At 42.8% G+C, this 24,630-nt stretch overlaps 1 protein-coding gene across 9 annotated transcripts in view; it reads left to right on the top strand.

Moving 5' to 3' along the window:
- si:ch211-278a6.1 (SRC kinase signaling inhibitor 1) overlaps window positions 1-24,627 on the top strand; it is a 112,338-nt gene extending 87,711 nt beyond the window's left edge. For 5 of the 9 annotated variants that reach the window (XM_037087966.1, XM_037087968.1, XM_037087969.1 and 2 more), the window contains 16 exons: window positions 390-1,210; window positions 1,706-1,807; window positions 2,215-2,342; window positions 3,986-4,006; window positions 4,687-4,832; window positions 8,140-8,315; window positions 9,946-10,076; window positions 10,391-10,538; window positions 11,865-12,162; window positions 12,307-12,568; window positions 13,553-13,692; window positions 13,826-13,978; window positions 14,390-14,518; window positions 15,276-16,175; window positions 17,908-18,042; window positions 24,354-24,627. In XM_037087966.1, the coding sequence (XP_036943861.1) occupies window positions 390-1,210; window positions 1,706-1,807; window positions 2,215-2,342; window positions 3,986-4,006; window positions 4,687-4,832; window positions 8,140-8,315; window positions 9,946-10,076; window positions 10,391-10,538; window positions 11,865-12,162; window positions 12,307-12,568; window positions 13,553-13,692; window positions 13,826-13,978; window positions 14,390-14,518; window positions 15,276-16,175; window positions 17,908-18,042; window positions 24,354-24,359 (3,696 nt within the window). In that variant the 3' untranslated portion in view covers window positions 24,360-24,627. The remainder of the gene's footprint in view (window positions 1-389; window positions 1,211-1,705; window positions 1,808-2,214; window positions 2,343-3,985; window positions 4,007-4,686; window positions 4,833-8,139; window positions 8,316-9,945; window positions 10,077-10,390; window positions 10,539-11,864; window positions 12,163-12,306; window positions 12,569-13,552; window positions 13,693-13,825; window positions 13,979-14,389; window positions 14,519-15,275; window positions 16,176-17,907; window positions 18,043-24,353) is intronic. The other 4 variants (XM_037087970.1, XM_037087974.1, XM_037087973.1 and 1 more) reach the window with 4 other exon arrangements.
- The last annotated feature ends 3 nt before the right edge of the window (window positions 24,628-24,630 follow it).

Below are 24,630 nucleotides of genomic sequence, written 5' to 3'. Positions count from 1 at the left end.
TCCCCACTGTGAATGAGAGGCTTTTTTGTCCTGCATCCTGTCACAGCACTACTGAACACAGTGAATGCCATGTGTTTGGATTTGAGATTGTTCTGAATACCCACTTATATTAATGTAACGAATGACAGGAATTCGTGTTGGAATCAGGGATGTGATATCCTTCTATTTAGGCCAGAAAAACATAACAAAACAAACAGCAACAAAGAGGAGAGACTAAAGTCAGATCGACAAGTAATTGGTCTTTTGAGAAATTCCACATCTTCGTCTGGTATCTGCCGACTGTGACAAAATGCCTGGTGTCGGTCAGATCTCAGTCATCTTCAGGTCAAACCGACACATCTCGTCCGTTGGTCTCCATGGTAACCCTCATCCCTTCTTGTTCCTTTCAGAGGGAGATGGTGTACTCCTCTCGTGACTCCTCCCCAACTCGCCGCCTCAACACCCTCCCCTCCTCTTCGACCTCAGCTTCTGGCTCACCTTCCCGCTCACGCCTTTCTTACAGCGGGGGCCGTCCTCCATCCTTTGCCGGGTCCCATTCCCAGCATGACCAGCAGCGACATCCCCACCATCCTTCAGCCGGCCACACCGCCAACGCAGGCCTGTCTCCTTCGCCCAGCGCCATCCTGGAGCGCCGCGATGTCAAGCCCGATGAGGAAGTGTCAGCGAAAAACATGGCGCTGATGAAGAACGAGGGGCTGTATGCAGATCCTTACAGCCTGATGCACGAGGGTCGCCTCAGCATCGCCTCCACCCAGTCGTTAGCTGCCATTGGAGATCCCTTTAGCTTCCCTGTCTCCACTGGCCTGTACCGGCGTGGCTCTGTGCGCTCACTCAGCACCTACTCAGCGGCTGCTCTTCAGGGGGACCTGGAGGACTCCCTCTACAAGCCTGGAAGTTCACTCTATTCTGACACATACTCAGCCACGCTGGGCATGGGTTTTCGCATGCCGCCCTCATCCCCGCAGAAAATCCCAGACATGCAGATGAGAGACAGGGACTCATATTCTAGCTCACCCAGAGCTTCACCTGTCAGGCAGTCGTTCCGCAAGGACTCGGCATCCTCCTCTGTGTTTGTTGAGAGCCCGAAGTCGAGGCCCAGCTCCAGTTCAGAGCCTCTGTGTCTGACAGCCGGGCCTGGGGAGGGCGGCAGGGCCACGCCTGGTTTTGGTTCTTCAATATCTGGACAGGATCCTGACGGTAGCAGGTCTGTGTAAGTGTTCATGTTGAATTTCTATAACTACTGTTGCTGTTTCAAAAAGGTCCTGAGAAAGTTTTGTACTCAGCCTATGAGCGATAGAGTCCTATAGATAACAACAATATCTACTTATAATACTAGTTGTTGTTGATGAAAGGTTTCCATATCTTTATCGTTTTTGTTCCCAGTGGGTTTTAAGTGGGCAAAAAGTTGGGGAAAAAAGTGATATGCCTTTAATGTTTCACGACCAAATAAAATTCACACACTCCTAGTGAGAGTAATCGGCGTAATTTTAAATGTCTGAACTAATATGATTTTTACGTCTATTTTTTCCACTCAAACTCTGATTGTGACTTACCTACAAACATTTAATTAAGTAAAGAAAATCTTCTTTTGCGCTTTATTGCATATTTTGTTAGTTGCATATTTGTGTAGCAAAAAGCAGTTTTTGTTCAATCTTTATGTAATCCAAGTATTAATCTAGCTCTGCCTTATTATTTACTTTTGCAGGGATCATCGTCTGGAGCGTATGGAGGCGATGGAGAAGCAGATAGCCAGCCTAACTGGTCTAGTCCAGAGTGTGCTGACCAGAGCACCTGACAGTGACAGCACGTAAGACTCCCCATTATACCCCATTAACCCTCTAAAAATCACTGATACAGCCTCAGCTCATACACGTAGGCAGCATTATCGACAGGAACAGCAGCAGCCGGCTATTATCAGAGCCATTATCAGCTCCATAGCAGTGAAGTGCTACATTATTTTGTGTGAGCACAGCACAAGTAAAGAGCAGTAAACATCAGCTCTGGGCCACAGTGCTATTGATTTACGCATTGATACGTTGAGATGTGTGAGATAGCCTCCTCATTTACATTGAACATTGTTATCACGTCACCCTCATGAACACAGTAGGGGCTCATTAACAAGAAGATAACTTGTTAATGCAATCATAGTGTCCAGCAGTAGTGCTGTTGGCGTTAGCACTGTAATTGCCTTGCCCTGTGGCCATTGATCCTCAGATGTGGCCTGCTGCGTCTCTGCATGATGGCGGGCTGCCCTCCGGACCAAGGGACGGAGTTCTCACGGCCATTACCTTTCTCTTCCAGCGAGAAGACCGAAACCAACAGCGACGGCTCCGCCACCGGAAGTGAGTACAGCAGCGTATCTCTGACCCGTTTACTAAATGATTACTCACTCCTCTTCTTGTTACTAACAAGATTTGTTTACCCAACGAACCGTGAGCTCTAAACATGTGGTGATACTGTACTGACTGACAGGTAACTCCTTGATTGGACCTGTTTCGCAGCTGTCACCCTGTATCATTAGCACATCATCAGGGCCTACGGGAATGAATCAAATTGTGGTGACTGACAGCAGTTAATGCAGCACTTTAATGCTTCATATGCGTACATTTATATTCTCGTGTCACACAAAGGTGCTGAAGAAATAACTGACTATGAATAGGAATGTATTTATATACTGTTTGACCTAAATTTCTTATAGATCCATTATTATACGCAGTGGAGATGAGACTATTCTGCAAATATGCTGCATAAGAGACTTTGCATTTGCCAGGATCATCTCAGCTGCATGTCCTGGGAGAGGATGATGACAAATTCAAACAGTCAACAGGTCTGCTATTGCCATGAGTTGTGACGTGACTTTGGTTTAGCACAACATGATCTCATAAAACTCGAACTTGTTAGGAAAAAAAAAGATGTTCCTTTATGTAGTTTAATGTCCATTTTTCTTGAAAGTGCTTATGACAAGACAAAACAAAAGTCGCTGTGTGTCAAGACCTGATCATTTCCACATCAGCAGATGGCCATGTTTTCCTGTTGGTCCATTTGCTTTCAGACCACAAACGAATCGTACCAGAGTTAGCTTGGATGTTGACCGAGGCCCTTTTCATGTCGTCTCTGAACTCAACAGGCAAACACTCCTAAGTTTATTTTAACAGAAAGCAACGGGTTAGGTGTGAACACACTGATGAATTATCTGAGATTTCTACCTCATTCTTCTCCCTCTTTTCCTGCTTGTCTTTGACTGTCATCATCTTTCACAAACTACTGAAGTTGAGGAGTTTCATTCAGAATTAATCAAACACTGCTTATATGGCAGGTTACATTTTACGTTTATGCCGAGGAAGGACACTTGGGTACAATCTGTCTCAGTCAAATGACAAAGTTTTAATTCCATCAACGTGTCCTTCTTCAGAAGGCAGGGAGAGAAAATCTGGTGAAGAAAACTGTCAAAAATGGAAATGAAATATACCTGTTAACAGCCGGGAACTGTTGAAAGGTGTTAAAGAAACAAATAAATATGCAAGACTATTAACATAACCTTCTTGGCAAGATTATAAGACAGACAGCTTTGAAGTATTTGGAAGGTTTATTTTATCCGAGCAGCTGTCACTTTTAATTAACAAAATTATTCAGAATGGATTTTTTCTATACAATAACTTTTGAACAGATGTTGCCTGTAGATACTGATACAACCCTTTATCCTCCTGCTCCTTTTGTTCCTTTCATCTCCTCCTTTTTTTCTCCTGTCCATAATTTTTAAGCACCATTTAGCATAAACAAACCATTTCTATGGCCAGACCTTCACAGGGCCAGTGCAAGGACACTGTTGTCTTTGAGGCTTTTTCACAACTTGATACGCTGCCAAGAGATTAAGCCATCACCTGAGTCATTTTCTCTGCCGTAGTCAATAAAACTGATCATCATTGTCTCTCTATCGCCCTCTCATTAATTTCTCGGTAACCGGCTCACTCTTTCTATATTCCAGCTGGACGGCTGAAGAAGAAAGGTAGTTGCCATTCTCCTTCTCTATCACCCTTTTTTATTTCTCCTATCAGACATTTCCCATGGCTCTCTGCTCTCTGTATGGGTGTGTGGTGTTGCTGGGTAGCTGCCTGGCGATGTCTATCCTCACGTTCTCTTCCTGGCCGGTTTCCCGGAGAGCAGACCCCCATCGTGCTGTCTCTGTCTCTACTTTTTGAATTTCTGCTTGGTCTTTTCCTTTGGGGAATTTCAGAAGGTTGTTTTGTCACAGACGAGGCACTCTTTTGTAAATGTGTATGAGAGTGTGTGTGAGAATAGCTGGGGAGTCAATGGCCATACTCACAAAGCCCTGTGTTAAGATAAGAGCATGGTTATTCCCCTGTGTGTCACTACTGAACAGACTAATTGCATTCCTATATGGGTTACTAATAGCATGAGCTCACGTTTCTCCCAGTGGGCTTTTAGAGTTTTGTGAATATGGCGCTTTTTTTGCATTCACACACTGTTTCTGTTCCAGTGTGTGCCCAGGTTTTCTGTATATGTACATTTCTTTGAGCCTTTATGCTGCGTGTATGTGTTACTGTTTGTACTGTGTGTCATGCTGGCTGACTGCAAATCTCGCCGGAGCACAACCCAGCAAACTAACCAATTTGTTTCCCGACGACCTCCTGCTGACCCTCTCATGTCCTGCTCTGTGATTGGCAGCTCATACGCCATCAGCACCTCTAGCTCTGATGCCACCACCACCATCCAACAGCGTCAGCCGCTTGCAGATGCAGCTTCACCTGAACGGCCTGCAGCAAAACGCCACAGACCTGCGCAAACAGCTCTCGCAGCTACGCAAGACGCAGGTATATAGAATATTCTTCAAATACATTTTTCTGTTTCTTCCTAATGAGTCTGTTCTCCTAACTAATATTAAACAAATCTAACATTTTTGGTATCTAGCCAATATAATTTTTTTTTCATATTTCTTTCATATTTTAGTTCATGCTTTGTCTTATTTTCCCTGTTGTATGATGATTTTTACATTTCTTTCCTTTTTACTTTATTTATAGGTTTAACATACCGCCCAAAATTGTGCGCAGAAACATTGCATAAAAAGCGCTTTTTCAGACTGCAGACCTCAAGAAAATGAAAAATTACCTTTTCAAAGAGCAGAATGAATAAAGTTTACCACAAACAATGGACAATATTAAATAAAATTGAATAAATACAAAACTATGTAGAATTTAATTGTGAAACATCCATCCAAATGCTCAGTCCAGGCTTAATGGAGGCTGTACAGTCATACAGGGGACAGTCTGAATCCAGCCTCTTACACTATGTTTTTAGCATTTTAGTCTTTCTACATAATATAAAAAATGTTTGCCATGAACTATAAAACCTGTCAGTTGAGAACCTGTTGTTACATAGATTTATGTCATCAGCTAGGGTTTATAAACACTGCTGAAAGCAGCAGACAGCGGTTGAGCCTGCACACATCTGCTGGCAGAGACTACGACACCTGCTGACAACTGCTGTTTTATTCATTAGTGTGTGAAGGCTGGTGAAATGTAAGGAAATATAGATTTACATATCAGTTGCATAATATTTTACATTTACACTTCTAAATCCTGCTGTATTGCGTGATCCTTTGTGTCAGTAGAGGCAAGGAAAACTTTTTTTCCCCCTTTAAGAGTCCGGTTTCATAAAATCTAAACAGCAGCACTCGGTTATAAATTAATCCTCCACAGTATGAAAACATAACTGATAAATGTAATTTCCCAGCAAAGGATGAGTAAAAAAACTGTTGTGTCTTCTTCATTGAACATTTTTTTAACCTGTGCGCTTCTTGACTGACGTGTTTGATAGTCGAAAAGTCCCTCATTTGGCTGAGTTATTATCACTTCTACATCTAACATGAGGTCAAAGACTGCACAGACACCCCCTTCTAAACTTGTTTACTGAAGACTCAATCCAATCCCTTCCTTCTATCACAGCTGATCATCATCAGATTAGTCACATTACTTTGACACCAATTCATGTTCAGAAGGAAAGATTACAGATTAATGAATTAACAAGCTATGACAATGTAATTTTAAATCGACACAAAAATAGCTCTAACACAATTGATGTTTAAAAAAGGTCCCAGTATCGTGTACAGCAATATTACGTGTTTAAAGAAAGCCACCTGACAGTCTGTGTGTGCAGGCGTATGGAGCAGACAGCTGTTGGCAACGTCTATAACTGCCAGCTTTTGATGGAAAACTTTGTTGAAAGAAGTACAGAACATCAAGCAGCAGGGAAAGGTAGACAAATCATGAACGAACAGGCTTCCCAGAGATTTCTGCCTCCACACCTATAAGATGGGGGACTCAACAATATTTGCTCCGTGTAATCCACAGCCTGAACGTTAACTGTGAGTCACTGGTAGTCCCTACGAAGGGTGTTTACAGTTTGTACAGCTGATTATCTGGAGTAAGTGTGCCAACAGGTTGAGATGAATCCAGTCATTTTCAGTGAATCATTTAGCATAATGTTGATCTGTCTGAATGCTGGGCTGAGGATGACTCTTTTCAGGTTTCCTCCTCGCTCACTGTTGACATACAAATGAAGACAGACCACATTATGCGCGATATATGTGCTTTGCTTTTGGTGCGGAGGTCCGCTCGTTGTTAGTGGCAGCCAACAGCCAAACTCATCTCCAGTGTTTGAAATTTAGATGTTCTTCATGATGTTTTTGAGATGTACTTCACACTGTACAATGTGTAACGCACATGTATGTAGGAGCGCAGGGGCTTTGATGTTTATTTGATCTTCACTTCAATACTGTACCAACAGTAAATAATACCTGCACATCCACATAACTGTGCTGTGTGACACATTGAGGGCATTGTATCTTTAATCCCATAATGACACTGAATGTGTGAAAGATAAAAAGCTCAGCTCACATTGCTTGGTATTTTATAGAGATACTGAGTGTTATGATGCATATCAGATGAAAAGGGTTAACAGAAATGTGGAGATGAGCACCTAATTTATTCCATTTATCTCCGATGTGAGCGATGCCATGGTTACTGTAGGAGGAGTCAGGAAGAGATGCTGAGTTAAATGCTTTCAGTGGCTGAAGAGAGGGGGAAAAGAGAAAGAAGGAGGAACGGGAGTGACAGATGATTGGCATGCAGTGCTTTTATTTCCTCCCTGACTGCAGTCACAGGGGCTTCTTGAACTGGTAAAGCAGTAAGACAGAGAGGCAAACATGTGAGAAAGGAGAGTTTGCTGTTTACCTGTATGTGTGCCCAAGTGTGACCTCTGCACCTGGACCCATGTTGTTGCCAATGGCGATGGCCAGGGGCTTAAATTTTACATGTGGCTCATGAATTATACAGAGCGAGCGTGCAGTAGAGACAGGCAGCTGGGAGAAAGGGAGCACAGAGCTGCAAGATAAAAAAACAAAAAACTAAAAATGTATTTTTCTGGATATATTAATATTTTTAGAATATGTTATCATATTCACTGTGTTTGCCTGCTGCAGTATAATTAGGAATACTTGGTAATTTTAAATGTACATGATATTGTTGTCTTCCTGGAAGACCTGGAACATAAGGCTGCTTAATTATTAATTTTTCTTGCTTAGCAGGTGCTTTCATCTCAGGGAGTTGTATTACATGCAGCAGTCCTGTAAAATATTCCATTCATCACACTGAGAGGGAGCCGAGTTCACACTCAGTGCTTCTGTCATGGGCATCCTTCGTTCTCCTCAGGGCATCTCTGTGTTTGAGGAAATGTTGCACACACGTGCCACACACACACACCACTGAGGGAACCACCAGTGCAAAAAATTTAACAAGCAATAGAGTGCAAAGCACAGTCACGGACAGAGCAACGTGATCTTCTGGCATAACAAGAGATGGTCATACTGTCTGACCTCTCAAGGACAGGAAAACAAAATGTGCAGTAGCTGTCAATCACTGGTCTGTTTTGGAAAGCTGGCCTGTTGTTCTGCTGCGATGGTAGCAGATTTCACAACTTCAACAAGCTATTCTAATGAGGCTAGCAGGTTAACAATGATACAAATAATTCACAAATACTTGCGAAGTGTGCTCCAGGCCCTGCTAAAGTAAGAGCAAAACATGTTATCTGTATCATTGTGTTTGAATGTTTGTGTGTGTGCAGCTGGAGAATCAGGATTCAGTGCGAACTTTGTTGAAGCGGACAGAGGCGGAGCTGAATGTGCGCGTGGCCGACGCCCTGAGGAAGCAGGAGGATCCTCTGCAGAGACAGCGCCTCCTGGTGGAGGAGGAGAGACTCAAGTACCTCAACGAGGAGGAGCTCATCATCCAGCAGCTCCAGTTAGTTAAATTGTTCAGCTGTGATTGTAGAACAGTACGCTGCTGTTTAATTCCGCCTTTTGTTTTTTAATCAATAATTGTCCAAACATTGTTAAAAGAGCTCTATGTAACAGTCTGCATGTATTAATCACTTTTATTTGGCCATATGTGAGCTGATAAATAAGACCTTCCTTGTCTTTCTTGGTTTCCCATACAAACCTGCAGACGATTTGCTTAAAGGAGACCTAGTATGCATTTTTTGGCTCAGGCTTGTGTGAGCTGACCAATCAGAGCAGACTGTGTATTTGGGAGGGGCACCCTTAAAGAGACAGGAACTAAAATGTGATTTAAGACGGAGGGGAATACAGTGCTGTCGACAGTCGTAACCCAAAATATAATTATGTATCTGAAAATTAGCAGAATATCAAATGGAGCCAGCTAACATAAATGACCAGCTTGCAGCACACGACAAAAGAAAAACATGTGTGAGACTGCTTCATATGTCAAAAAACAAATCACATTCTGATTAATTGGACAGATATTGCACTTGGATATGAATCACAAGCAGTTGGAATGATCATTTCTTGGACCACAATTTTCACTTTTACTAAAGAAAACTATAAAAATAAGGATGATGTGACATCTTTTTGGGTTTGTACCACGCAAACTTGTTTCCTTACACCTTGAGAGCATGATTTGTTGGCCAGTGCGTATCTGCAGCTCTATGATGCATCATTATAAAGCTGTTTTATCACTGTGCAATTTGGACATTCCACATGTCCTTGTTGCGATTTCAAATATTTTGATAAATTGTGTAATTTTAACCAATATGAGTGGTTTCTAGTCAGTGTATTAGATATACAAGTTGACAGTTATCCGGTTCTAAATGAGCTTTAATCACATATTTCATAATTGCTTCAAACATGACAAAGTTCATATCTGTTTTATAATTAGAAGACGTACAGCGAGACACAGTGGTAGGATGAAATTGTAACTGTAATTAAGCCAGGCACTGAGCAAGATGCTTATTAAGATCTGAGGTATGAGACAGTCCAGCAGCTAATTGAAGTGGCGGCAAAATCAAGAGCTGAAAGCTACCTTGAGATTTAATAATCAGATAACTTGCATCTGTCTCATATGTGGAAATGTTCACTGTGGTAATGATTCCTGGATCTTTCTCTGAGCGGCAGAAGAGTTACTGAATCACCGGGAGTGGCATTTTGATTGCAGACTAATTGGTTGAACTGTTAGATGATCTCTACTAATCAATATCTGTTGCTTAGCCGGGCTAATGGCCAATTAATTCTGGTTTATTATACATGGAACTTTGATCCATTATGTAACTTAAGGCAGATTTATGTGACACAGATCTGACTAGAGCAGAGACATTCAAGATAAGCTAAACAAATTCATTTGTATAGATTCTCCACTCCACTTTTTCCTTCAGTTGTTGCCTAAAACTTGTAAATACCCGTCCATCCGTCCTCCTCCAGTTCAGCTGTCCAGATCTCTGCCAGTTGATTTAGAGACAGTTTATTGGCAGAAGTTGTAACCAAACTCAAACGGCATAATTCTGAGATAAATATTCAGTAAAAATTTAAGTGTAGCTGAGGAATCCTGGGTGCTCAGCCTTCTGTCTGTTCCATCTCAGTGACCTGGAGAAATCCGTGGAAGAGATCCAGAAGGAGTCGTCTGTCAACCACAAGCTGGTGACAGTGCAGGAGCTGGAGGAGAAGGCCACGGTTCTGAGAAAGCTGGGAGAAACTCTCACAGAGCTGAAAAGTGAGTCACGCTGGCACATTTCACATTTTGTACACAAAACAGAAAATGCAGTCTCTTACTCTGGCAGACAGTTTATAATGCACTGATTACTCACCAAGGCACTGATTATCTTTTAGTCACCCACAGCTAGTCTGTCAAACATTTAATCAGTCTCAGATTGCTCAGATAGTTCATTGTCTTAATGAACTGCCTGACCATTTAAAGCAGCGCAAAAATGTTTTGTTTGATTACAACAAATGGCTTTGACGAGAAGAATCAATTTGTTTGGTGGGAACATAGTCTTGTCTGTGTCACTCTTCTACTCTCTCCTGCAGATCAGTTCCCAGGCCTGCAGAGTAAGATGCGGGTGGTGCTCAGGGTGGAGGTGGAGGCTGTAAAATTCCTGAAAGAGGAGCCACACAGGCTTGATGCCCTGTTGAAACGCTGCAAGACTATAACTGACACCCTCGCCGCCATGCGCAAGTATGAATCTGCTCTGACTGAAGGCTTTTTAATGCTCCTCCCTTTATGTTTGAAGTAGATATGTCTGTGCATCCTTTATTGTATTGATGTTGAACAATACAACCACTACAGGGGGTTGCTCAGAGTAAAATCGGTCTGGCGGAGTCGTCCACTCATCCTTCGCAACTGTCCAAACAACTGTCGCATAACTTCCCCTCAAAAAGTTCCACCATTTTTAAAACATATTCTTCTTGTCCTTTGGTTGTGTCGCTCATGAACGTTTGGCCACACTGCCGCCCTTGACTATCAGATGTACAGCTCCATTGGTCCCTATTCCTAAGCTTTCAGAAAATGTGCAGGAATACGGACAAAATAAATGCACTGAACAGACAGAAGGCTTAGTCCGTATCCGTATCTGAACATAAATGAGTCTTGAGAGCGACCATACATCAGAACCTTTATGCTATATATGACAGTTAATGCAAGACACATTGTGACAATTCTTATTCATTTCCTTGGTCATTGAAAAGTTTACAAGTGATGCTGTAAGTACTGATGTAAATGCCTTCGTCTGATAAATACACTTGCAGTGAATTATGACCAACATTAGCTGACACAAAAACTTTCCCCCTTGTAATCAATCTGCGGAAGGCTTTTCTATTTGTACCTCTGCCAATGAGATTATGTTTTCACCCCGCTTTGTTTGTGTGTCAGCAGAACATTATAGATTTTCATAAAACGTGGTGGACAGACAGGCCTCTGTCCAAGGAAAATTGATTAGATGTTGTTGATTCAGATCAGAGACTTCCGCCATAAAACATTATTGTTTGAAGCCAAAGCTCTTAAAACCAGTGACCATGAGAGACCCAGAGATTATTTAAAATCATAATGTATGTCGGAACAAAAGGTCCTGAAAGGTGCATTCAAGCAGCCATATTAATGTGGCCACTTGGCATTATGACTGTGTGATGAGGGCTCTTTTCTATCACATAAATAAAGACCTTTTCATTTTATGCTGAGTGTGGGCCTTTAAGATGTGCCCTTCAGCAACGTCTATCTCACAATCAGTCTTGCATCCAGAAAGCACCTTACTTTCTGATTTAATTAACCTCGGTGTTCAAAAGAGCTCAACACATTTATGTTTTTCTCATCTTTATGGGTAAAAGGGAGTTCGAGAAATATTCAGTATTGACAGAGGTTTGCGCCCTTCACAGTGTTTTGAGCTTTTTGGATGTTTTTGGCATACAGCAACAGTTGTTTTCCCTTCAAGTCATGAATAATTGATGTTTTAGTTTGTGTTCCATTTCAAATAGTTGATTAATGAATTCATCTTCCACATCTTCCCAGACAAGCGAATGAAGGGGTGTGGAAGAAGCAGGAAGACTTCTCCAATCCTTCATCAAAGCACAACGACGACTTGAGAAAGTTTTCAGACTTTGACATCCCCACCAGCCCACCACTCACCATAAATGACCTTGGGGGAGGCAACAGTCTGTCCAACTGGAGCCCCCACTCCAGTCTCAGCCGTGGCCACGGGAACCCTCACAAGGACAATCATCCTCCTGTCCCCCACAAGGGCAAAGCCTTGGAGGAGCTGGAACGCCGTTCTGCTGCTGACAAAGCTTTGTCTGTGGAAGTTCGACTGGTAGGAATTATTTTTGCTGTTTGTTCACCCTTTCTTTCTCTGTTTACACTGCCCGCAAATCATATCACAGTGTAGCTACATCAGCACTGCAACACTACACTGGCTGTGAGTTAAAGTGTTTAGATCCATCTCTTCACTTCACAGGCAGCAGAGCGGGACTGGGAGGAGAAGCGAGCCAGTCTGACACAGTACAGCGCCCAGGACATCAACCGGTTGCTGGAGGAGACCCAGGCTGAGTTAATGAAGGCTATTCCGGATCTGGACTTTGCTGCCAAGCAGATTAAGCCCTCCTCCAACACACCATCCTCCCAGAACCTCCAGATGGGGGCAGCAACCCAAGAGCACCGCGTTAATAAGCCCCAGCACAAGCTTTCTGGAAAAGAGGGAGGATCCAGGCGTGGCTCTGGTAAGATGGAAAGTTGAGCGCTGCAGTCTGCATCATTATTATGCATCTTTGTAAAAGATTTGACTCCTTAAAGGGCTTAGAAAAACTGTGCTGTTTTCAGGGTAACCATGCATTTTTAACTTAATTTAGTTTCAAAATACTTTAAAAAGCCCTGGAGGTCATCTGATTTTCTCACGAAAATGTTCCCTAGACTGAGACAAAACTGGAGATACAGTTTGAATTTTAAGAAGTAGCAATGCAGTAAGTCACTTGATAGTAAGCAGATTTTCCATATGAGAGAATTTTCCTTCATTATGATAGGGGTTAAATGTCACAGTCTGTTTTGGAGTTAGTTCATCTTTTCTAAGTGGGACTGGTTAGGCCACTGGTCTTAACTGCACCACCTCTGTCTCCAAAGCAGTTAAGGCCATTATATATGATATACCTTCCTCCAGACTCTTACAGACGGGCAGGTTGTCTTCTATATAATCTTATTACATGTGGCAGAACAATCACATAATGGGACTTAGGATAACGTGTAAGTATAGTTTCTTGTTTAGATTGATTTCCGAACACTGTTACGCAATATAAGTAAACACAAGCGATGAGCCAGGAAGAAGTGAAGCTCCCATTATCTGCCCCTTTCTTAACAATAACATGAGATACTGTAGACATTGTAGAAGAGAGAAGAGTAACTTGATTTGGACACCACTGAGTCTCACAGGTCTGATAAGAGCTAACCGTTCAGGAAGTGGCCTTCAGAATTGGTCTGGCAGTACACACTGTTCCTCCGGATCAAGCCTCAATAAATCCTCTGACAAAGACTCCTGAACTATCTTCAGTCACGACTTTACCGCTTATAAAAGAACTCACATAATACTCCATGTAATGCCTTCAGATGCATCATGGCTTGTTCTAAGATCACTGTGGACGTATTATGCAAGTGTAACTCCTTTCCCAGGATGTCTGAATTTCTTTTTTTTTTTTTTTTTTTTTTTTGTCCAGATGAGCTGACAGTACCACGGTATCGCACAGAGAAACCCTCCAAGTCTCCTCCTCCTCCGCCACCTAGACGTAGTTTCCCGTCTTCTCCAGGTATGACCAGCCGCAGCGGGGAGCCCCTCATTCCTGGAAAAAGTATAAAGGTTAGTCCATCCTAATAAAGAGAAGGTGATCTGTTGTTTTGTACACCTAAGGACCATTGTGGTCAGATCAAAACATCGTCAGAACACTGGTGTCAGATACGATAAATCTCTTTTTTATGTTTTCTGATCCTAGAAGTCTGAATCTGAAGAGACTGAAGCCCAGAAGCCTCACGTGAAACTGAGGAGGGCTGTGTCTGAAAACCCTCGTCCTGCATCTACACCTCCCACACTCGCCTCGGGGGACAAGGAGGAAAGAGAGGAGGATAAAATTGCTGCTGAGCTGGAGGTAAACTAAAACATGGGTTGTGCATTATGTTGATTTAATCCTCAGTGGGCTGTTGTTCAATGGCTCTTTTTATCATTTATGTTACAATCTGCTTCTGGCTTTTGTGCGCACACACTCTTACAAGCAGACATGCTCACCATCATTACCACATGTTCAAGCAGCAGGTGCCATATGTCCCCCTGCCCCTGGCACTGGGAGAGCCCAGAGATCACATACTGCTCAGTCACACACATCATCACCCAGGGCTCACAGATCACAGCCAGACAGATGGACCCTGATGGCTGCTTGGACTGTGTTTGAGATGGCCTGCCTGAAATTTGATGGAACAAAAAGTCAACAATAACTGACTTGGATTGTTGTGATTCTGTCTTGGAATTGACAGCTTCTGAACCTCCCCTTTTCCCTCCGCAGCTGTTTGAGAGAGCCCCGCTCAGGCTCACTCTGCCCTCTCCCCTTCCCATGCTTGTTAGTCCCTGCAGCAGGAAAAGTGTTCCCCCGAGCAGACTGAGCCTGTGGCCCTCTGAGGCCTCAGGTACAGAGGTAACACTCTGAGTGCTGTGGATTGGTACCCTGTTAAACATATGTCTGCTTTCGTCTTCCTCTCTACCACACACAGGAGCTACCAGTTACAGCTCGACCTGCAATCAGACCCACTCATGCCTTCCTTCTATCTCTTCAAGCTGACACATTTCACAAACCCTCCCTTCAGCAGATAATATTCCTTACCAGTGAATTAACCACAGACATGAGCATGAATATGCAGAATGAAGAGTTTTTTTCTCTTTCAACCAAGCCTTTTCAAATAATGTGTCAGCTTGCAGTCGGAGAGAAAAGGGAGCAGAAGTGCAGCTGCTTCTGGTCTAACTATACTGAAAATGAGTTTAGAGTTTAGTCGTAAAAATAGTAACACTAGTGTTATGACTGTATCAGTCGTTCACAGGAACGAAAGAGTGTTTTCTGCTGTGGTGTTAAGGTTGATGTGGTGGTGTTTTTCTGCATGTAAGTGCCTTTGTGGACTGCTCTCGACTTGAGAGAGAGCTGCATGTGACAGATCCCACAGGAAATACATCAGAGGAAACCGTAGGGAGCCCACACATGTTTACATACTGATACTTATGTCAAGAGTGAGTTATCTAGACTTACATATAAGTAAATAAAATCGCTCACTGTTTCTTTCTTTTTTCCGTTGTTGTATGATTATGCAGTGTTCTCGCCCAGGAAGTTGTTGGATTGTGCTAAAGCTAAGACCACTTCACTGTGTTTAATTTTAAACCTCAAGTGCTTTCCTCACTTATAGGGAAGGAACTTCTCTCCTGTCCCCCACATCGTGTTGACAGAGTGTCTTCCAACTGCCTCAGAGGATCCTGTCAGAGATTTAGAAAATGAAATTCCATCACAAGACTGTACTAGTCATTGCACCCTCTACCAGACTCAAATTTCAAAACAAGTGGAATCATTTGGAAGCTCTCCTCAGCCACAGCGAGAGCAGTGTTGCTTTAAAGAGGAAGTTGCCCTGCTGTTGACAGAGCTGGAGGTGAGGGTGATGTCTCCTCTGGAGGCCCAGGAGATCAGCAGGATTACAGGAGAGGCTTTACACACACTGACTGTCTCACCACAGACTAAAGAAGTCTCTGAAGTCCAGCTGAGGGACCGGCCTCTCCTGGTGCTCTTCATGGAGGAAGAAACCGTCAGTCAGGTCTACAGGCGGCTGTATTCCCTTTTGCAGCCATCGAAGCCGGTGCCCAAACCCAGAATAAAATCCTCCCTCCCCTCAGGCCAGCAGAGCTCCCTGGTAGAGGCTCTGAGGAGAGGCATAGAGACAGGGGACAGGGTGCTGACACTTCACCACAACACTGAAATCAAGACAATTCCTGGGGTACAGCAGCATTCAGTAAATACAACTACATTGCCCGATGGGTCAGCCAGCTCTGTTGACAGTCTGTCCAACCAAAACCAGAGGAAAATGAGAGATGATATCAGGCACAGCACCTACAGGAGGCTGGACAGCTTGGAGGAGACAATACGTGAACTGGAGAACACCTTGATAGAGCTCAGTGGCCATCCAACTGCAGAGCAGCTCTACATTGAGACATGCAACAAAGGCACTCCTGTGCAGACGACAGGCAGCCCGACCTCGGAGACCATGAAGCCTCCAGTCCCACCCAAGCCGTCCTCTTTGAGCCCAGCATCGATCCAGGTTCATTTCTTACACCTGCTGTGCAGAATCCTGCTCTGACACAGCATGCTCTATTTCCTTTCCTCACTGCTTCTCTCTGCGTGACTGTTGGATCTTCACTTTCAAGCTTCTGATGTCTGCTCCCTGACTAAATCAGCATCTGATTGTTTTTGAAATTGAAAATATGCAAAGGGGACAGACAACAGACTTCCCTCATACTTGTACGTTCTGTGATTAGTGCTGGAGCTGCTGTCCTGCTGAGCCCAGAGTTGTTGTTTCTGCCTGTATATCTAGCCAATTTTGCTTTTTGTTTTGTCAAATGGACAGTTAAATAAACACATAGATCATACAAATACATCTAATTTCCTTTTCCTGTTTCTCATATATAATTGTCAGCGCTGAAAATGATGTCTTCCTGTCTGTTCTGTCTTAAATTCACTCTCTCTCTCAGAGATTGGTTTAACACATATTGTACGCACTGTGCACACATCAAGAGTTACTTGGTGAATTTGTCTTTTCAGAGCACATTAAGACATAAAAGCATCAAGGAGACCGTAAATGTATCTATACCCAAGCCAAAAATCACTTCTAATACACTTCTTGATAACACCTGGTGACCACTTGTTGAACTCTATTACCAGATATTGCGAGTAGCCCACTTTCGAGTGACCTCTAGTTGACCGTAACACAATGAAAGATTAGTTTTAATCAAAAGACTTCCTGTGTCAGCTGCCACTCCAGTGAGATGTCTTGACAGGTTGCGTAGTATTCCCTTTGGCTCTGAATGTGGGCTCCCACTCAGGGCAGGACTGCAATACTTGACAGTCACACTGTCATGGTGAGTTTCAGCCCTCTGATGTAGAACCAGGGAATATTCCCATGGGCATGGCTGAGGATTACAGAGTCTTCACACATTATTTCATCACTCCAACTTCAACCACGTTCATTATTTCAACATGATGAACTCTTGTCCAATGTTGGCATTTGTTACTCACCTAATTTACACTGACTAGTGGTATGCCTTCAAACCCCATAATAGTTCAGTTCTTAATTAGCACCTTAGAATATGGATGTATCCATCATGCATTAAATGTATTGTATATTTTATGTCTACGTTCAGCTTCATATCAAGAGAAGAAAGAATAAAAGGAAGAGGTTTCCAGGTGTTTTTGCCTTGGACTTCTGTAGCAGAAAAAGATTGCCATTTGACGTGACTGCCTTTAATCTTTTATTAGTTTTCTTTTCATCTAATGTCTCTGTGTGCACAAGAAGCACAGCTGGACTGAAAGCTGACTGAATATCTATTTGTTTTTGTGCATATTAGAGACAGTCGACAGAGTAGCTCAGCAGGAAAGATCATTAAGCACACTGTCTCACGGATCCTGCGGTGAGGCTAGGCTACGCAACGTCAGTTTTGATGCTGAGTTTATATATTCCCGTCTTTGTCATTTTCTGCTGAGCGACGGTGAAAGTCTTTGAAGTGTATTGTTCAGTTTTATCAGCTACAAGCTCTGATCTTAAAAACCTCATTGGTCTCGGGAGACAGACATGCTATAACTCTGCACTCTGAGTTGATGTGTGTCGGAGGCGTAAACTAAGGGCACTGAAGAGGAGAAATTAAATGTGCGATCATGTACTGTGTGAACATTGTCTGATTCACACCTCTCCTCTCTCCTCCCTCCTCTCCTCTCCTCTCCTCTCCTCTCCTCTCCTCTCCTCTCCTCTCCTCTCCTCTCCTCTCCTCTCCTCTCAGGGAGGACATACCAGCATTGGCAAGGTTCTCCAGTCATCAGCTGCCTCCAAACTGAAGCACCTGCAGCAGAACAGCACAGACAAGACTAAGAGTGGCAAACGAGAGGACTTCCTGAAGACCCAGGGCCAGCAGCAGGTATCGTATTTATATTTAGCCCTCTGGGGGCAATGCACGCTTGATCTTGCAGCGCCTGTGCAGACGGGACTGTACGGTACTTTCCAGACACTCTCAGTATTGGTTTCCTTTGTTGCTGATGGCACCCAAGGCCATAACCGTTCTCACTTATTAAACAAAGGGGTGAAAAAAGATTTTCATAAAAGTAAAGATGGCAATTATGAAAAAAATAAAAAAGACCTTGCATTTTATTATGCCCTCTGAATCTGGGGCAAAGAGGCAATGATCTGTGCCGGCTATAAATCAAGAAAGATTGGACAGAATATTCTTTCTTGGACGTGGAGTTTTTAACTTTTTTCTTCATATAGAAATGTGTTACAGGTCCAGTGTGTCGGATTTAGTTGTATAAAGTGGTGCAAAATGGTGGACTTACTCAGTTTTGGGTGATTATACACTAATAAAAACACAATTTTGAATATGTTTTTTGTCATTTCTGTCAATAGATTCCCTTAAAGCCCCCTCAGTGTATTTTGGCATTTTTGTGTTTTTTCATAGTCCTTTCCTGACAATTTTGATCAGCCACATGTACTACTATAAACCATACCCCCATTCTCCATTTCAGAGAGTATGTCGACCATTTAATAGGACAAAAAACTGACTAGAGGTGGGCTTTAAATCCAACACACTGGACCTTTAAAAGGTGGGCGAACCTTTACACACCTTCAGAGAGCATCTGAACCCTCTGCAAGCTGTCAGTCTGCAGAATTGCCATGCAGCCCTTCCAGCATAAATCACCATCACTCTTCACCTCCACTCGGTCCTCTTTTGCCCCACAGAACCTCTGCACATCCCCATCGTGCTCCGCTCCTCAGCTTACATTTCACACAAGGTTTTTTTTTGTTTTGTTTTTTTTAAATATATCAGCTTATTCAGTGGCCGCAATTATCTGAATTTAAAAACAGTTTCAGGCTAATGATGGTGAATTGTTTGACGGCGCTTTATTGTGCAGGTCTTATTACCATGGCTTTGTTGAAATAGATCAAAGGAATCCTCCGCAGGCCTTTTGTCCCACAGAGAGATGTGTGTCGAACAGGTTACAGGAGAGGAGGATTAGTGCCTCAATTACATAAACTGTGTTTTTGTGTCTGAAAGTCTTAAGCTATCTCTAATTATAGTGTATAAACCCATTAAAATATATAAAAACACCTTTGCATAGCGGCATCTTTATCCATAAACAAATGAGATGACAAATTAGCTTAGGGAACACAAAATATTGTTGAAGTCTATAACTTTTTATATTTCAGTCTGACGGGAATAACTTAAAATGACTGAAGTTAAATTTCAGAAAACCTGCGAACATCTCCTGACACCTTTATCTATACATTTGTTGTCACACATTTTCCCTGGTCGAGGCTCTACGTCTTTTTTTCTTGGTTTTAATTTGCCTGCATTTTAGTGTTATCAGGTACAGGCTTGCACATAAGGATGCTCAATGGCCTCTGGAGGTGAAGAAATTAAACTGCTGAAGCATGTCAGTCCAGTAAAGCCAAGAGAAGATTTTTTTTTTCCTTTTGCACCATGCCAGTGCACAGGAGGGGCAGAAAAAAAAAGCTTAATGTCAATGTAATTTGAAAAATAACAGGAGCAGTGAAGTGAAAATAAACCTCCATAGCCCCGCAGAAATCGACAGAGCATTCAGACACAAATTCAGTCCTGAAGATTGCAGACAAATGAATGTGTTAGGCAGAGAGGAAGAGATTGAAGAGATGGGGAGAGTAATGGCACTTTGGCCGCCTCAGACCGAGGAAGATTGGGAGGAATCTCTGCGGTGCTGTGCAATAATCGCCCCTTGAGTCACTGGCAATCACTGATTATTCAGGATGAAGAGGAAAGTTCTCATTTCCCCACCATTAAGTCTTTCATGTTTCCGATTTTTTATGTCTCCTTCCTTCTTCCGCTTTCTGTACTCTGCAATTTATCTACTCTCACCCTTTTTTCCTTTTCACTCTGCTCCCGTCAGTGTCTCTCTTTGCCCCTGATTTTGAAGGCAGAGTGGATTCCTACACTTGTGTACTGAAAGCAAAATTAATCCCATTATTTCAGTGTGGCACTCACACACGACACACTGTCTTTGTCCACAAAGTGTTCAAAACAGTCAGTGTGAAGAGAAGCTGTATGTGTGAAAGCACTATCCTCAGAGGGACAGTGGACAGTCAAAGCTAATTGTCAGCGTGGGAAGTCGGTGCCAAACTGTTTAGGGTGGCAACACAGCACAACTGCATGACTAATAACAAATAGAAACAAAGAGCTGTCTCACTTTAACCAAGAGAATAAACTGTCAGCTGTGGCAGGTGTCAGAATTGGATGAGAAGAAGGCAAAACACCTCCTCCATGCTTCAATGTTTTGTTCTGCAGGGAGTCAAATCCCCCCAAAATGCAGTGCTTATGTTTCAGTCACGAGAGGCACAAAGGCATCATCAAGTATCGCAGTATGTTTTTTAAAATATTTTTTACTTTTTGTTGCATTTTGAACTATGTGGTGCAGTAAGGAGTTGAGAGGTCAAGTAGTCCGTTAGTAAACCAGTAGGTAAATGTTTGGAAAAGATTTTCCCATTCCAAAAACACAAGCTAAGGATGTTCGTTTGGAGAGCTGAGCAATCTCTATGACAATTGGTCTCATCGTTAATTCTACTGAAGCAGATGCACAATCCAAACCTGTATGGGGCCCCAAAGTGTTCAATATTAAATTTGTATTAAATGAATTCAGATTATGAAATATAAAAACATTTTGTAAAAAGGCATAAAAGAAAAGGGAAATATCTATCTTATCCAGTTAATTATGAAAGTATCTTGCAACTGTTAACTCAGAACAAAGACACAGAGACTGACATCCACTCAATCTATTCTCCTTGTCGGCTCACTCAGCGGGGTTTTGAGCTTGGGCTATAATTTAGTGTATAATTGAGGAAAACGTGTTGATGGCAGCAGCTAGCACAATTACCTGATTCATTTAATTTACTCAACCATATTTTGAACCCAAAGAGAAAAAGGCAAACAATGCTGTGAAGCTCAAAAGACAAAGACTCTCTCCCTGCCAATTGGAGCTAACTAACAATGCTAACACTGACTTTTGATGCTCTCTCGCTCTCTCACGTTGATGCTGAAAAATAATTGATGCTCACAAAGTTCAAAAGCTAAAGAGGTTTAATAGCTGCATCCTGTGTTTCTTTACCGCAGCAGCTTCTAGTTGGCTGAATTAACATAGCTTTAACATCATCATTTGCCCTACTTAACACAAGCTAGCTTGCCACAGTAGATCTGGCGCTAGTTGTTGTGCTTCCTTGGGGGCATGTTATATTGGCCTGAAGAAGCACTGAGAGTGTAAAGTAACTGACTAATTATAAATCATCTTTGGAGCAAAAAAGACCGACTTTTACTTTGAGAGGAAATGTACATAATTAAATAAAAATGATGTACCATTACATTCTGATATTCTGATAATGACTGAGGAAATAAGATCACATAATAATGAGATGAGTTTTGATCTTTTCTAAAATTATACATTTGGTGCAATGTATTCACACGATTAATTATTATGTCTTTTAAAAAATTTATTTGAGATTGAACACTTTGGGGATCCGTAAACTGTTAACCATGCAGTGCCGTGTACTGCAGCATCAGATCGGTGGGAATAAAACCAACGCAAATATTTTAGCACCCTGCTCAATCCTTAATGAATCACGATGCTGAGAATCTTGCACTGTTTCATTGGTTCCCACAAGCTGTTACATTTGAAATTGCCCCTTTTTGGTCAGATTCCCAAAAGTCTTTAAAGTCAGAGAGAAAAACTGTCTGCTGAATCGTTTTTAAAAAATTCAATATGATGAAACAGCTGAGCATGGACTAACTCTGCAAAAACACGCTGATTATCCGCAGCTCATCTCATCAAATTATCAAGGTGGATGGCTCGCTTTAAGAGCTGATTAAGAACTTTCACCAACTCTGTTTTCTCTTCATCAGTTGTGATTTTTAACCCTTAAGTGTCCGTGATCTGTGTGAAGATAAATTCTAATTACTGCCACTAAAAAAAATAATAAGCTGCTACTACGAAGTTTTTTTTTTTCCAATCCACATTCCATGTTCTAATGTTGAGCTGTCATCTAAAAATAATTAGCTTTTGAGCCACTACGGTTCACAGTTCACCCTCAATCACACTCTTTTGACTGATATTGTTGTTCTGACTATCAGACGTGCCCACCTTGGGTGACCTCTCTTCTTCTCGGCTCACAGATGAAGGTAAAGGCTTCTCTTCTCTTAAACCTTTCCTGGACATAATTCCCTAAACGTGACCCCAAACTTTTACCCTCCCTCCATTTCCCGTTGGTGTTTTCTCTTTTGTTTTTTCCGGCCGAATGATAATTGACATTTCTAAGGCATTTTGAAGAGGGTGCGCACCACTCCAGAGTCACTCAGTTGTCTACTACCTCCTCCAAACCCGGGTGGTATATGAATAAATCTAAATATATAAATACCTCTAGCATCCATGGCATTATTCGCACAATGATGATGACATTTCCCACCGGTTTAGATGAATGGCAGCTTGTGCATATTAACATGTTATGAAAGCCAGCTGGATAGACAGCTAAAGATTTTAAGACTTCACTGGGTACCATCTGCAATCAGCTAAAACAAGATGCACTGGCACCACTTTTTGGTTTCATGTGTGTCCTGCGTTAAGTTTTGCCAATTCCCAGCTTTTTTATTTTCAGCAAGATAAAATATTCTGGCTGAATGAACAGCTAGTCATAATTTTCGATTTTGGGGTTGCAAAAGCTGAATTTTAGATCAGATTTAAAACGTTTTAATGAGTAGATTTCCAGGCTGCCCGGGGTCACCTTCCCAGACACGCCGCTGCAAATCCAAATAAACTTGATTATTGGAGCATGAAAATGGCATTAATGTTCACAGCATCAGGTTTTTTGTCAGTTCTGGCTCCGACGGTATCTGTGTTTGTTAATTGCGGCTGTTAAAATTAACAGAGCCTTTGTGATGGTGCTCTGCGCCGCTGTGCTCTGGCTGTCTGCTCACCACAGCTTCACTCAGAGGTATTAGAGCATTTCAGGCATGGGGATCCTTCAAATCAATGTGCTGGATAAGAACAGACAGTTCAAAGCCACAATTTCTCCCCGTTTGCTTTGGCACAGATCAAGGAGGGTATGACAATGTGAATCACTTTCACGCCGCAAAACCCTATTTCCATTTCCCATTTGGCCTCTTATTACTTCTGGCGGTAAAACAGGCTAGTTAAAGGTGCCGGCCGCGAGGTGGGGTGCTGTGAAGACCCATCCTGGGAGGCTGTCGTTTGGCAGGCAGCTCTGGGTGGATGAGATGAAGGGCGGCTTCTCTTCCGCACTCACAGACCAGAATAAATGTGTCGGCCAGGCTTGAGAGGAGTTCCTGAAGCAGAAGGAACAGCCCCGCACTCCGGGGACGGTTGGCAGCACAGGCTCTGGAACTGCAACAGAGCAGGTGAAAGCCTCCCAGCAGCGCAGTCTAGACTAGCACACCTGCTCTCCTTTCACACAGAACTAATCCCCATAATCCCTGAATAAACACATTTCAGAACTTTTAAGAGCCACCACAACAAACACTCCTGTTGCTTCTCATGAAAAACGTAAATAAAACTTCCCTTAAGTGTAAACGTGTTGGTATATAGTATAGTAGCAGTATAGTTTGGCTCTTTAAAACACGTTCTGGCTCTTATCTCACTCTGTCACCAGCTGTCTACTCTCTGCTCTCTCTCCAAACTGTGTCTGTGAGGTGCATTCATTTTAGCTCCACCTGCAAAAGAGAGACAAGTATCTGTTGTAAATGTGTTTCCCCACAAGTCTCTTACTGTTGGAACAGTGCCATCTACTGACTCATTCCAGCATTACAGGAAGGGACTTCACGTGTGATGCTTTCTGTCCATCAGGATATTTTGCATGGTTTAATGAGTTAATGTCATTAAAACGTGTCAAAATAAAAGGTGGTCAACACCAGTGGAATCAGCAGTATCACTTAGTGTTGCACCCTATGACAGAAGGTGTGTTTATCAGTGGTTTAGTCATCATGCGTAGATGGCAGCCTGACTCATGGCTTGCATCACACATGCTGACATCAACCTGAATAACGATCTCCTTTGTTTGTCTCTTGTTCTGTTTCCCGTCCCTCACCCCCCCACCCCTCCGCTACACGTCTCTTCTGACACTTGTTCCTGCGGCTAACCTCACCCACCCCGTCACCCTGTGTGAACCTGTGCCTGCCCACCTACTGTACCCGTGACCCTGCAGCAGTGAGCAACCTGTCCGTGTCCAGCCTCTTCAGCTTCCTCCTCCTCCTCTTCACCTGTCTAGAGAGCTACACACACATCCTTCCGCCCACCCCACTTTACTTCATCAGCTTCTCTCCAAAATCCTCACCGAACCCCAATCTGTGTGCATTTGTGGATGTGTGTGAGCGAGGATGTGCGCGCGTGCAAGCATGCATGCACGGGCATGTTTGACTGTAATAGTAAGGGAAGGTGCTGCAGGGGACAGTGCCCAGCCAATTTTAAGACTTTAATTTTTC

This window comes from Acanthopagrus latus, chromosome 23, assembly GCF_904848185.1.
Source record: "Acanthopagrus latus isolate v.2019 chromosome 23, fAcaLat1.1, whole genome shotgun sequence".
Taxonomy (NCBI): Eukaryota; Metazoa; Chordata; class Actinopteri; order Spariformes; family Sparidae; genus Acanthopagrus; species Acanthopagrus latus.
Note: the sequence above shows the minus strand (reverse complement) of the source record. Positions and strands in the feature narration are given on the sequence as shown.